Source organism: Tachyglossus aculeatus, chromosome 11 (assembly GCF_015852505.1).
Source record: "Tachyglossus aculeatus isolate mTacAcu1 chromosome 11, mTacAcu1.pri, whole genome shotgun sequence".
Lineage (NCBI taxonomy): Eukaryota > Metazoa > Chordata > Mammalia > Monotremata > Tachyglossidae > Tachyglossus > Tachyglossus aculeatus.
Genome location: NC_052076.1, coordinates 19,990,286 through 20,005,662, shown reverse-complemented (window position 1 = coordinate 20,005,662; position 15,377 = coordinate 19,990,286). Strand labels below are relative to the sequence as shown.

Genomic DNA, 15,377 nt, shown 5'->3' with positions numbered 1-15,377 from the left:
CCACTGTGCATCTCATTCAACAAAACCATCCATTTCTTTCTCTGGACTCAAAGACCGGAGACTGAGGGAGCCCTTCTCAGCACCCCACAGAAGGATCTGTCAGAACCACACACCCCTCCCACTGCCAAAATTGCAACTGCAGAAAGGAAGGGGGTGAGGGAGAGAAAATCTTATAGGGAGAGAGGGGAGGGGAGAATCTGAGGCATATCTCTGCATTATGATGTCATGCTGGCTGTTTTCAGGATCCCTGGACATAGGGGCAAAAGATATCGATTCTGAATGTGATCTGCCTGGTAAAGACTCAGTCCTGAGTAGCCTACACCAGGCAAGCAGAGAGGTACACACACACACACACACACACAAAAAAAAAAAAATGCACCCCTTTCCCCACCCCTGGAAAACAGCACAAAGAGACCCACAAGCTTCAGCACAAGGCACAGGAGCCAGCACTAACCTGGAAGCCATCAGGACCGGTAGCAGAGAACACTGCAGTTAGAAACTCATTCATTCATGCACTTGGGGGATGAGGGGCAGGGGGTGAAGGGGGCACCGGGGGGAGGAGGAGGAAGTGGAGTAGCTGGGGACAAATACCATCCAGACCATCTCCACAGCCCTGCTTTAAGGGGAAGGGGCTGGAAGGCAGATCCTCCGTTCTCAGCTATCTCACTGAGCTCTGCCTCTTTAAGAATGGTTCGCTCTCCTTTTATTTCCCCCTTCCTGCCTCAATCCTGCCGCTATGGTATTTTGTTGTGGTGGTGCAGTCGAATTGAAGCCTCCCAGCCCCTCTCTCCTTCCCTCCCTCCCTCCCTCTTTCTCTCCCCCCCACCATTCTCCTTCGCACAGCTGCTCTCTCGCTCATGCACACACAGACACACGTTCCCACTGAGTACACACTCACAGACACACACACACAAACACACAAAACACCCAGGGAGCGAGCATGCGCACGAGAACGCGCGCGCGCACGCACACACACACACACACACACACACATAGGGTGCGCACGCAGACGCACACACAGATGCATGCGTGCAGGCTTCCAGTTTACATAATGCTGGTCTTTGCTGCAGTACTGTCAGTGCGCTCAGTTATTCGTGTTGGCAGAGCTGCTGCTGCTGCTTCCCCTCCTCCTCCTCTTCTTCCTCCTGCCCTCTACAACTCTTCTCCTTCCCTGACTTTGACACCACATAAAATGACAGTCCCTGCGGGTTTTGCTCCCTTTGCTGTTGCCAATTATATCCCAGGTGTGGGCTATTAGACTGAGCTGTCTCAAGGAGGAGACACTAAGTAGAGAAACACAGCTAGGGGTAGAACTCTTTCACTCTCTTGCACCCTTCCTCTTCAATCCCTGGAAAATCCTGGGGTAGAGGCTGCTCATATTTCTGAAAGCCAGGAACAGGGATTGGGATGTGGGTCTGAATTTGGGATAGCCGACAAAGGAGAACACAGCACTCTGCACATAGCAGACACTTCACAAATACCACAACTATTATTATTATTATTAGTTGGTGGTCATGGGTGCATGGTCTAGAAGAGCTTGGGGTCTCTTTAATTTTGTTTATGGGTGAGATATACAGCCCTGAAAAGAATGGTCTTATAGGCAACCGTCTCACCAGTCCATTGCAATGTAACAATCAATATCATCATCATCATCATCATCACACTTGTTCTGGGCTTTCTATGTGCCAAGCACTAGGGAAGATACAAGATCATCAGGTTGGACCCAGTCCCTGTCTCACATGGGACTCCCAGTCTAAGGGGGAGGGAGAACCAGCATTCAGTCCCCATTGCCCAAGGTCACATAGGTGGTGGAGCCGGAATTAGAACCCAGGTCCACTGACATCCCGGCCCTGCTGCTTCTCTATTATGGAACACATAGCCACAAGAGTCACAGACATAGAGCAAGATGATCTAGTGAGATGATAATGAAAGTATAGCTTATGGGAGAGTTGCAGTCCAAGTAAACAAATGGCCTGGGCCACTGACTCAAATGGAATAAGAATTTGCATACAAAGTTAAGGAAATGATTAACTCAAGGAACCTTAATTCATTTACTGACCAATCATTTGAAATCTGGAAGGTTGGGAAGTTCCCAAGCCTCCCCTGTCCTCATCCCTACTCTCTTTTCCCCCACTTCACATCCACCCTTTCTTCAAAATACGATTGATTGACTGATGCCCAAGTGTCCTGAGATTCCTCCTCCTTCTGTGGTCCTCTGCTCCCACGACTTCTGGTTTGTTCAGGGCAAAACTGACTCCATTTTTGTGCAAAGCAAGACCGACTCCATCTTGTGCAAGGCCATACATCCACCTCATGCACAGGACCCAGCCTCTTGTGCTAGGTCACACGAGCGGAAAACAGCTGTCTACCTGATGACAGAAAACAGGGATTCACAAACGGAAAATGGCTGTCTACTCAATGACCAAAAAACAAGAGTTTGCAATTAGGCGTGCATCCCCCCACACACACCTGTGTCGCTAACTGGCTGTGTAACCCCCCAAAAAACAGGCAGTGGAGGTGGGATGTTTGTCACTTGTACCCCACTGAATGGGCAGACAGCCACTGTCCTTCCTTTTCTGCTCTTTCGCTCATTTTTCTTGAGTCTGTTCCTAAACCCTACCAGGGCACTATGACACCTGCGCCACCCCTCCTCAAGCGATCGGGTGGAGGTGGTGGGACAAGAAATCCACAACAGTTTCGGGAGACTGCGGCAGGACCCTGTGTGAAGTTAGCTGAATGGACCGAGCCGAGACTGCCCAGAAACGAGGCACCCGAGGGCCTGAAATCGTAAGTAAATCCCGCTTTTAGGGATGGGTATTCTCTTTTCTGAGGACTCTTAGCCATAAGAGTTGCCTGCCAGTAAAGGTGGGATCTCCCCTGGTATTTAGGGGAGGGTCTTCTCTGAGTAATTGGAAGCAGGGGACTTCTCCAGTATAGGAGAAGGGATTCTTGAGGTCTAGGAGACGTCCTAGAGGTCCATCTAAAACCCCCCATCCCAACTGCCTTAACAAGGTCCTTCAGTCTTGAGGTCAGGGTCATTTGCTGCTGAAGAAAGGAATGACAAAGGGTCAGCTGAAATGGTATCATAAATCCTGGTTAGAACTAAAGGATGCCTCGGGACAAACATTCTGGCCCGAAGGGGGAGCTTTCAATCCACAAGTTCTCCAAACTTTAAAAGAAATTCTAGGAAAAATTAAGCTTCATCAGTTGTGCTACGTGCCATGAGGTCAGGCTGGCAGGGGAGAATTATGTACCATTCGAGTCCACACCCCTTTTTCCCCTGTAGACATTATATTATGGCAGCAGAACACCCCAGGTTTTCGTAAGGATCCTTTAACAGTGCAGAAGCGGTTTCAAACCACTGTGAGAACGCACAATCCCTCCTCGGGGGACATCATGGAGCTGCTTGAAGCTCTCCTTAGACCGTTTGGGCCCCGGTAATCGCCCAAATGGCCAAGTGTGAGGAAGAAAATGCTGCGAATGCACTTGCATGGCCGTCTACCAACCCAGGGTGTGATTACAATAGTGAGGAAGATTTAGGAAAACTCGAAATGGCTCGAGAGACATTATTCCAAGCTATGGAGATCACGGGCAGGAAACCGGTAAGCTGGGATACAATCCACTCGATCATCCAGAAGGGTGACGAAGACCCAGACTTGTTTTATTTGCGTTTGATTGATGGGGCCCAAATGTTTGCCCAGCTAGATCCAGAGTAGGAGAGGGACATGCATGCGATTGCAGCCGCATTTGTAAATCAGGCATGGCCCGGGATCCGGGAGTATTTTCAAAAATTCTGCCCCGGTTGGCAAGGGGAGACTATTACCAAATTACAGGCAACAGCGAGTCATGTGGTTGACCAGCAAAGGCAGAAAAAGGGAGCCCGGGCACTCTTCCCTGTCCTCCTGAGAAAAAGGGCTAACCAAAGGCACAGAGATTGGTCTAAAGTCAGGTGCTTTTTGCATCAACAATATGGACACTATCGGAGGGACTGTCCATCACAGAACATCGCTGGTCACCCTTGAAAAGGACCGCTCCCCAAAGGCACAGGCGCCCATCCAGGCCCCCCAAAATCCTCCACCTACTTTATGATTAGGGGATAAAAACGAAGCGTTTTCCAGGAAGCCTGAACTAAGCGAACACCAGATAATTGGCTTTACCCCTGTGTCAGCGTGAAAGTGTTTAGGATGAGTTATGATCCATTATATCACCCAGTTACTTGTAAAAAAAAAATTTGCAGTAAAGGCACGGGGTAGGAAACAACCAATTTGCCTTCAGGGCCAGAGCTATCAGTTTGTAAGATCAAAGGAAATTCCTTCGAGAGAAGACACCTCCCTCTAGCAAAGGGTTGCCTCCCTCAAGTGAATGATTGCCCTCCTAAATCTAAGACACCTCCCTCTAGAAACTAATTGGGAATGAATTTGCCCTTGTTCTCCCAGCCTAGGAATAACTGTAGGGGTGGTGATTTAGTCATTATTTCTGAAATTTTACTGCATTAAATTTTGCTAAATTGGAAAAAGAGGTATATAAGCAAATCAAATACCAAAAGTCATCTTGATATATTTGGAATATATCTATATCTGGCTAGTTTAAGTGTGATGGTTTGAATACAGAAGCTTGCCTCGACATATTCATTATGAATTAACCAAATTTGTGGTGAAAAGAAAATATACGGCAGAAATGTGGTTCTTTGTATAATTCTGATAAACTGGAATATTAAAATTTGATATAAAGGAATACTGTTGGGTAAAGGTAGTAAAGATTGGAAGGGAAAACTTGGAATGATATTTGAATCTGGAGTTTTCCGCTCCTTAAATACATTTTTAGAAGTTAACTAAAATAGAGTTAGGCTGAGAAACTTTGTCAGCCATTGATCTTAGGGAGTCTAATAAGGGGATAACTGCACACAAAGTACAGACTTAATTGCTGAATATTACAAATTGAATGTATCAAAAATGGGGTTTATCTGTTCATCCTTGCTTGTTAAATTGGTTTGTGGTCTTTAATATATAATTTCCATAATGTTAAGGGTTAACAATGCAAGTTCTGTGTGATGTCTCTGCTATAGCCTAGCTAAGGAGGCTAAAAGCAGATGTGTGTTATTTGGTATCATACACATGTACAGATCTAGATGTCTACTTTGTCTTTACGATTTTCCTTTTGAGGGACTGGGAAGGTTTAGTCATCATATCCCAAGGATTTGGAAAGCAACAGAAGGATAATAATTGGAAAGATTATGAAATTGTCAATAATTTTATGAATGAATTAATAGAATAAATTGTTATATATTATTAGGAAAAAGCTATTATTTCAAACTTTATCAATCGTTTCTGGCTATATGATGCTCCTAGGTACTTGTCTGCCTCACAATTCTCTGCCTGACTTCCAGACACATGCAGAAAAGGACTCATCACTGAATTGCCTCCCCAGTGGCCCAAAAGCCAGGAATTTGCCAGGGCCCATGACCCAGAAGTACAGGGTTGTTTTCTTACAGTACCCATAGGGAGGTCCTCGAAGCCTCACGCAAGATCATTGTACTCGAGGAAAGATGGTTAAGGTTAGGCAGAGGAACTGTGGGATCGTTCTTTCCTCGGCTCACCCTAAGTCTTGTTATAGATTCGCACCGGGCCGCGCACGGATGTCGCTTTTTCCCGTTACGAGGCTCTGCTCGGGCAATTCCCCGTGAAGGGCAGTGATCTGTGCCCTGCACAATCCTGTGTCAGTATATTCTCTCTCTCCAGAACCGGCTCCTTCAGCCCCATTGGAATTGCAGCCTTAGCCTAACCAGTTCCACTTGATTACTACCTGCATGCGTACCTCCCAGGAACTTTTGTCTGGATTTGGAGGCTCCGAAAACACAGCTCCTTGGAGCCAAACTGGGAAGGCCCTTATCAGGTGGCCCCTTGGCCATGCATTTGGCCATAAAAGTCGCTGAGCAGTCAGTGTGGATCCATCATTCCCAGGTGAAACCCGCCGTCACGGTCAGTTCAGAGGTCGGTGACAGTATCCTGCCACTGCGCTTATGATGGAATGCCCAAACAGATGAGTGGACCGTTGCCTAGACCTTTTCCGATCTTCTCCTACCTGGATCCGCGTACCACGCAAGGGAGACTGTCAGTGTTTATCATAACCCTTTTTGCACTCTGCTCAGGCATCTACACTCTGCAAAACAGGTGTCCCGTAAGGGGGGAATGATGGGTGGAGAAATTGCAGTTGAAGGAAATTGTATGTGTATGAAGGTTGGAGGAAGTGTATGTGAAAGAGAAAGAGAAGAGACGATGGTTGGAGAAATTGTATGTGTATGAAGGAAGAAGGAGGGAAGAGGAGAAAGAAAAGAGAAGGTGAAGGAACTGCAGTTGCAACTCAGAAGGGTAAATGGACCTGAAATGCAGGGAGACGACAGAAAATGCCCAGAAAGGGAGAGAGCAACCAGAGCTCAGACCCAGTGGTCTGTTACTGGTGCCATCAACCAGGTCATTTCCAGGAAAATTGTCAGTTCTGGAAAAGGAACTGGGACAGTGCCAGAGACCAGCAGGGTGGCTGGCAACAGCCCCCGGGTTCACCTGGGCCGTTCTCTGAACACCCCCAGATCAGCTAACAGGACGACGGGATTGAGGGAGACTGGGAGGAAGTAGGAGAAGGGGCTGACAGCTTTACACTCCTTCCTGCTTATAGACCAGTCCCCTACCAATCACAGCATGTGTTATTCTCAGGGAATTCCTGGTCTCAGCCATGCTGGGGCCACCAGACAGGTACTGAATTAGGGTGGTTTGGACAATCCTTGCCTTTTTTATTTTGATTTCATGATAACCAATCGTCGGGCCATCTACAGTCTTACCGAACAGGTGGAGATTCTGGCCAGTTGCGACTCCGACTTCCCTTGGTTTGTTTTCACAGCGCCAGGATGCTAATGATCGCATGACCCTGTAAATCCTTCTCGCTGTAGATTTAATGTTGCTGCATCCAGGGGGGCTCTGTCATTTCCTTAACCTCTCTGCTTCTGAGTGCTGTGTCTCCCTACCCACTGTAACCCTTGAGTTTCAGGAACAAATTCGTTGGCTGCATTCTTTTGCCAGCGCCGCCCGGGAGCTCCAGGAGTCACTGATCCCTAAATGGAACTCCTTCTCTGGCCTCGTGACCTGGCTGGGGTGCCTCCGGGGTTGGATAATAATAATAATAATTTTGGTATTTGTTAAGCACTTACTATGTTGGCTAATAGGTTTACTTGTTCCCGTACTCGCGGTGATCATGACCTTGTTCCTCACCTGCTGCCTTCTGTCCTGCTATCGTGCCTGCAACACCGTGTGGAGGGTTTGTTTGTGCCCGCAGCTTCCTCCAAGGAGGCAAAGGACCTCCTGTAACTGGATGCTCTCCCGTGATCCTTAAGGGGGTCTTATGACCCCTCAGGATCAAAGGGGAGATTGTTCAGGGCAAAACTGACTCCATTTTTGTGCAAAGCAAGACCAACTCCATCTTGTGCAAGGCCACACATCCACCTTGTGCACAGGACCTGGCCTCTTGGGCTACGTCACAAGAGCAGAAAATGGCTGTCTACTCGATGACAGAAAACAGGGACTCACCAACGGAAAGCAGCTGTATTCTTGATAACAAAAAAACAGGAGTTTGCAATTAGGCACTCAACCCCCTCAACACACACACCTGTGTTGCTAATTAGCTGTGTAACCCAATAAAAGCCAGGCAGTGGAGATGGGATGGGGTTGTTTGCCACTCATACCCCACTGGGGTGAAAGGGCAGACAGCCACTTTCCTTCATTTTCTGCTCTTTGGCTCATTTTTCTTAAGTCCGTTCCTACTTAACCCTACCACGGTACTACGACACCTGTGCGGCCCCTCCCCAAGCAATTGGGTGGAGATAGCGGGACAAAAAACCCACAACAGGTTGCTTTCTTGGAGTTCAGATTTGAGGTGAGACTTTGGAGGCAGGAGGAGACCAGGGCAGATGCCCTCAATGTACAGAGCTGGATTTATCTTTCTCTTCACATCCTCCTCTCCCCTCATCCCAATATCTTCCTCCACATCTGTCCAGCCCCTACCAAAGTGCTCTTCTTTGTACTCGGAGCTGCGGGAGGCAAGCCTCTGGATGTAAGGTTAGTCTGACAGCAGTAGGGGAAGGAGTACACCAGGACCGTGCTCCATAGAGGCCAAAGCCTGACTAGTAAATATGAATCACTGCCCTGGCATCTCTTTCAGGAAGCCTTCCCAGATTACTTCAAGTCTCCAACCACTTGAATATGCCTCAGCAATTTTGAATCAACTTTGGAGGAATTATTGAATGTTTCTTGGCATGTGTGTGGAGACACAAAATTGCAGTGATTATGTACCTCATCTATTATAACATTTGTCCCATCTGGGGCATAATTTTTGCATTATTAAAGTAGGGGTGAAGCAATTATGGGGATAACAGAAGAATTAAATCAAGCAATGATTTAATTGCTTGAGGAGAAAAAAGAGAAGAAAAGAGGAGGAAAGGAGGGGAGAAGGAAGAGAAAAATAAGGGAGCACTTGAAACTGCATCTTTTACTTACGTTCACATACCTAATTTATTTATACTGATGCCCATCTCCCCCCCTAGATTGTAAGCTCTTTGTGGGCAGTGAACACCTCAACCAACTCTGTTGTATTGTGCTATGCCAAGCCTTAGTACAGTGCTCCGCACACAGTAAAAGCTCAATAAATACCAAGAGTTGATTGGTGGTGTACTTTCTGGAGGGCTGCATATAATAGGCAATCAATGAATTATTCCCAGCAATGCTAGATTCTTTACCCTTCTGCTCTTTCTCCTGGGGGCCCGGCCTGTTATCAGTGTTTACAATTAGGGATGCAGACATTAATCAATCAGTGGTTTTTACTGAGAACTTTCTGTGTGTAGAGCACTGCACTGAGCACTTGGGAGAGTACAATATAACAGAGTTGTTAGACATGTTCCCTGTCTAAGGGGGAAAACAGACATTAAAATCAATTACAGATATGCACATAAGTGAAGTGGGGCTGAGGGTGTGGTTAGTTAATTGATCTTTTATTTGTTCATCAAAAATCTGGGGGGGGGGCAATTACATAGGAGGCAATTAAATGAGTGAATACCAGATTTGTTTGTCCTTTCTGCCCACAGTGAACTCTAAATGACTCAAGGGCCAGGTAAGTGTCTTGATTCTTCTCTATAATTCCACAACTCAGGATACACACGGTAGTTGAAGTGCCTCCCGAAAGGAGAAACTACTGCCCACTTCAGAATAATCTACCTTTGTTCATCTGATCTTTTCTATATTCCTAGAGGGCAGAGTACCTATGTACATTCCCAGCAGTTGCAAGTTGCCTGGTTGGATCATTGTCATGAGATCACCTATGCCCTATTCCACTGCTCTCCAAGCTGGCATCTGAAGAAACACTAATGCTTCTTGGGCATCTGGTAGCAGTGGGGAATGACAAACTCTGCAGGAAGATTTTATGAGGTCTTTCCAAGATGACTTCAGTCTGCAGCACGTTGACAAAACAGCAGCTTCATCGAGCTTGGAAAACCAATGCATTTAGCAATAGAATGAACTCATCTACTCTGGACCACCCTATTGTATGCTGGAAATTCCTATACCAAAGAAAGGTAGCAAGGCAACTCTGACTCTGCCCTACTCTGCCTCTCAGGAGGCAGTTCTGCTCTGGGAGTAAAAATAATAATAATAATAATATTTACTAAGTGCTTACTATGTGCCAAGCCCTACACTAACTGCTGGGGTATATACAAGATAATCGGATCCCACATGGGGAACACAGTCTAAGGGGTATAAGGGAACTGAGGCACAGAGACGTTAACTTACATGCCCAAGATCTCGCAGCAGAGCCAGGATTAGAACCCAGGTCCTCTGACCCCCCCCCAGGCCTATATTCTTTCCACCAGGCTATGCCACTTCCCTGGACATGCTAGGCATAGAGAAGCAGCATGGCTCAGTGGAAAGAGCATGGGCTTTGGAGTCAGAGGTCATGAGTTCAAATCCCAGCTCTGCCAACGGTCAGCTGTGTGATTTTTCAGCAAATCATTTAACTTCTCTGTACCTCAGTTACCTCATCTGTAAAAATGGGGATTAAGACTGTGAGCCCCCCGTGGGACAAACTGATCACCCTGTAACCTCCCCAGTGCTTAGAACAGTGCTTTGCACATAGTAAGCGCTTAATAAATGTCATTATTATTATTATTCTCTGTGTCTCAGTTCCCTTATCTGTAAAATAGGGATTAAGACTGTGAGCCCCACATGGGATGACCCGATTACCTTGTAACTACCCCAGCACTTAGAACAATACTTGACACATAGTAAGCGCTTAACCAATACCATCAGCAGCAGCAGCAGCATTATTATTATTATTATTATAGAGTGAAAGAGACCTGTATTCTAACCCCAGCTGTCCTGTTTGTCAGAGGACAAGCCTCATTACCTCTCTGGCCTTCCATTTCTCTATAGAAAAAAAAACAGCTTTTGCTATGAGAATGAATTAACTAATGTGACTGATCTCTGGAGGAATGAGCAGGAAGAAAGTACTCTAAGACACCAAGGTTGTTATTAATAGTTAATTGCTTTGTGTTTGTGCAGCCCTGTCCACTTCATTAACAGAGACTGGGTTTGTCTCTCCAAGTGGCCAAGACATACCTGATGAGTATTCAGTTTCCCATATTTTGTGATAGGAATCTGCTTGCTCAATCTTTGAAATTCCTCTCTAAATTTCCAATGGTATCACACCAAAATGTTGCCACCAAATTCTTCATCCTAGATAGTACCCAATCCAGTGATGCCCAGATAGACAAAGAAGAAGAAAACTGAGGGAAACATTTAGGGTGAACTTGAATTTTCACAACATTGGGCAACAATCTTCCTCTTCACTTGCCAGATGCTGATTTGAGGGGAGAAATGGGGATATTTGTAAATCTGAGAGAACTCTTCAATACAACACCTTAAAGATACGGAATCCAGATCTGTGCAAATTGAATTTTCAATTCATCAGTCGTATTTATTAAGCATCTGCTGTGTGCAGAGCACTGTACTGAGTGCTGGTGCAATTCAATATTTGGTCACTAGAGAGCTCTAAGACCCCGAGAAAGGTAGACCCCTGGCTGGGATGACTAGATTTCAGTCAGGCCTGGAGGCAAGGTTGCAGGGCAGAGGCAGGAGGAGTAGGGTGTAAGATTCTTCCTCTGCTCCTTCTCTCCAGGAAAGAGGGCCCAACACCACCTCAAGGTTTAGAGCTCCCAGGGTCAAGAACTCCAAAGGTGGCAGTGTGTGGGGGGGTGCTGACTGGCCGGGCAAAGAGAGGAGTTGAGCGTGCGCACATGAATATGTGCTTGTATGCGCGCACGCGCACACACACACACACACACACGTCCCAGTGATCAATCAATCAATTAATGGTATTTACTGAGCACTTACTGTGTACAGAGCACTGAACTAAGCACTTGGAAGATTACAACAGATTTGGTAGACACGTTCTCTGCCCACAACAACCTTACAGTCTAGAGACCTTCACATCTGGAAGCTGTCTCATATACCCTCTCTCCCTGAGCCAAGACTGCAAAATAATAATAATACTAAAAATAATAATAATAATGGCATTTATTAAGCACTTACTATGTGCAAAGCACTGTTCTAAGCGCTGGGGAAGTTACAAGGTGATCAGGTTGTCCCATAGGGGGCTCACGGTCTTAATCTCCATTTTACAGATGAGGTAACAGGCACAGAGAAGTTAAGTGACTTTCCCAAAGTCACACAGCTGACAATTGGCAAAGCTGGGATTTGAACCTATGACTTCTGACTCCAAAGCCCGTGCTCTTTCCACTGAGCCACGCTACTTCTCTCCCACAAGCAGAGGACCCTGGCCAGGTGGTAGCCACCTATAAACCAAGGAGTTAAAGGCCCCTCCCCCTCTGCCTTGGTGCCATTAAGACAACCTAATGAGCTGCCTTCACCCAGAAGCAGCTGGCCTCTCATTAATTCTGGATTAAGTTCGTATCTGAGTGGAGAGCTGCTCCTTGGGTGTCCCAGTTGAGACTGGATGGAGACACCTTGTTCTCCAAGACGGAACCCAGCTACCCCTGGTCCCTAAACACCCATGGCTGCAGACTCAGGATGGCTGGGCTCCTTCCCCTACTCCCTCTCCTCCTCCCCTTGGAGGAAATCCCGCCCTTGGCAGATGGAGCAGTTCAGGCTATGAAAACACCATTGTCCAGCCAAGCACTGGAAAGAGGCGGGGGACAGGGGGAGGTGGAGCAGGGAGGAGTGGGGTGAGGGGAGGGAGGGGGGTCAGAATGGGGCATGTCACAGGGGGTCATTTGCCCTTTGTATGTGCCAGAGAGGAGGAGGCTGCCTCATGACCTTGCTCTCTTCACCCACGGGTCTCTTGGAAGTCCCATCCGCGTGGCCAGCCTGGGCAGTGGGCCTGCAGGCTTCCGAGATACCCAATGACTGGAACATTGGAATGCACCAAGCAGAGCCTGAAGTGCTTCACGGCCGCCTGCACTCCTTCATCCATTCAATGGGGGAGGTGGGGGCTACTGCCCAGAAGAGTAAGAGCCTCATAAAACCCAAGTCAATAATGAAACTGAATTTTAATATCTGTCTCCCTTACTGGGCTGTAAGTCCTTGAGGGTGTGAACAGTATCTTTTCCTTTTTATATACATTCCCTAAGGGGTCAGGATCATGCTCTCAGAGAGTTACCAATTCATTGCTACTGAAGATGAAAATATGTTTAAGGTCCCCAGGCATACATCACACCAACATGTCCTGGCCCCAGCCAGATATGGCTCTGTAAGGACCCCACTCTCCCTCTTAAACTGGGCAGGGTTGAGTCTGGGCTTGATTGTAAACTAGATTGTAAGCTCCCCACTAGAATGTAAGCTCCTTGAGGGCAGGGATCATACCTACCAACTCTATTCAGTCAATCAATGGCATTTATTGAGTGTTCACTGTGTGCAGATCACTGTACTAAAGTACTTGAGAGAGTACACTACAACAGAGGATGGAGACCAACCCTTTGCCCGCGAAGTACTCTCAATAAAGTAAGTACTCAATAAGTAAGACTGATTGACTGATAATCAGCATTTGACCAATAACACTTCCCTCTTCCTCTCTCTCCTCCAGGCCCAAATTATTTGACCAGAACTTCTGACAATACCCATCAGGAATGATTTCAGCTTGCTGCCTCTTCTTTCTCCCTCTAGTGGTGTAGCCTAATCAACCAATAATATTTGCTGAGGGCTTTCTCTGGGCAGAGCCGGCCAGGGAGAGAGGAGTCGCCTGCAAGAGACTCCCGAGAAGCCCTGAGCCAGCCACCCAGTAGGTCACACTAGGCTCGCGTGTGCCTGGGGAAGAGCCCAGCCTCCTCCGCCTTTCCTGGGGGTGGACATTTGTGCACAAAACTGGGTGTCACGAACAGAAATGTCAGTTCTGAACACTTCGGCTGCTTGGTTTTCAGTCCCTCTTCTTGAGACTTGGTTGCTGCCAGCCAGGCCTGCCCTAAAAAACCTCACTCGCCTCCTTGGAAGTGTCCGGTCATGTGGTTTTGCTGCAGACTGCACGGTTCTCAGCTGGTCAGTCCCCTGTCTGGCATGGACACATTACTGTCCTATATTTCTATTTTCAGCACCCAACCTCCCTCGCCCTCACCTCCTGCTACTTAATTCCCCAGCACTAAATCAAAGCCCAGGTTCTGAGATACCTGGGAAGGGAATGCAATGATTCCCTACAGGCTATAAGCTCCTTATAGGCACAGACTGCACCTACCATGTATTATACTCTCCCAAGCTCTGATCTGCATGTAGGAAGAGCTCAAAAAATATGGGGAGTGGGTGGGGTCCCCCAGCGAAACACTATATGCTTGGGTGGATTCTAGTGGAACTGGGTATTCACAGACATCAGCAGGCTATGCAAAGTACCAGCATAACACATGTGACCTTCTGGGGTCGAGTTATCAATAATAATAATTGTGGCATTTATTAAGCACTCTCTAGGTGCCAAACACTGTGCTAAGTGCTGGGCAGATAAATATGAGATTATCAAGTTAATCAGCTCTGTTGAATGCCGTCGCTGACCAGACTAGCTCTGGCACCTCTCCCTGACATAACCCAGAAAGCTTCAGGGAAAGCAGGCCAACCCTCAGGGAGTTCGGCCTTTTGAAGCCTAGGAGGTTTCTGGTGAGCCTGGCCTAGCCAACCAGGCTGGCACTTAGGAATGCTGCTCTGGCCCCGGGGTGAGAGCAAGAAAAAAAACAGAGAGCAGAGGGGCAAAGAGAAACCTTGTGTCAGAGACTAAACATGGAAAATCTCAATTCAAAAGAATAATTTTCTGTAAAGACCGGAGTGAGCCAAATTAAGGGGTTCATAATTGAAGCCAGGATGCTTGTCTACTGTGTTCATTATGGTCTGATTGTGTGTCTGTGGGAAAGGCCCCATTGCTGCTTTGCGGGGTTTTCACGTACATATCCAAGAGAGCTTCAATCTTCTCTATTTCCTTTAGGTTGGGAAGAGTGTGTGCAGGGACAGTTAAATTTAGCCAAGTGGTACATAGAGCAAGAGAATGGGTGTGGGTAGTAATTATGATACCTGGTACTTATGTCTAGTTATTTCTGGACTATTGCTCTCTCCCTTATGTTCTGTGGTCTTCTCTAAAGATGTCACACTTTCCACTATTCCAATTCCTGCAGTGGGAATGGGACAAGGATTCTTCTCTCCATCCTCCATCTGGGAGGAGAGAGAGAGAGAGAGAGGGAGAGAGAGAGAGAGAGAGAGAGAGACAGAGAGACAGAGAGAGAGAGAGACAGAGAGAGAGAGACAGAGAGACAGAGAGAGAACTATATATATCTATATCTATCTCCTGGAAGGTAGATCAAGGCTAGGGCTCTGAGCCTGAAGTACTGTTTTTGAATAGCATGGAGCTCAGGTGAGCCAGCTTCCTGGGAACAACTTTTTACTCTTCTTAATCAAGGCCAAAGACCATAATGACTCTCTACAAGGTCCTTGGGTGGTCATTACACCAGCCCTGCCCTCTCGCTCAAAGCAAGTGACCATTCGGGGAAGGGGCACAAAAGAATGCTTGTCTCATGCATTTGACTCTTGGTCTCACCTTCCAACAGGCATGGCTCGTAGTCTGTTTCCTCTTCCTTGTGAGGTTGTCTTATACCATGAAGGAGCCCCAGAGCTCTAAGTATCCTGCTACAGCCAGCAGGGAGACACACATGGCTGACAAAGGGGGAAGAAGGAAAGATTTGTTGGCCCAAGCACCATCTCTCATTGCCAGAACAAAGGCCCCTTTACAGGCCAAGCATCTGAACTGGCAGCTGTCCATCAGAATTGAAAAGGGCTTACTGTCCCTTTAAGGATGTCCTT

At 47.1% G+C, this 15,377-nt stretch overlaps 1 protein-coding gene across 9 annotated transcripts in view; it reads right to left on the bottom strand.

Moving 5' to 3' along the window:
- GRAMD1B (GRAM domain containing 1B) overlaps positions 1–15,377 on the bottom strand; it is a 194,437-nt gene that overhangs the window by 80,722 nt on the left and 98,338 nt on the right. Inside the window, exon 1 of one of the 9 annotated variants that reach the window (XM_038753333.1) lies at positions 455–532. The exons of the other annotated variants lie outside the window; for them this stretch is intronic. Within the exon in view, the coding sequence (XP_038609261.1) occupies positions 455–465 (11 nt within the window). The 5' untranslated portion in view covers positions 466–532. Of the gene's footprint in view, positions 1–454; positions 533–15,377 lie in introns of those variants that run through there. 9 annotated transcript variants of the gene reach the window in all.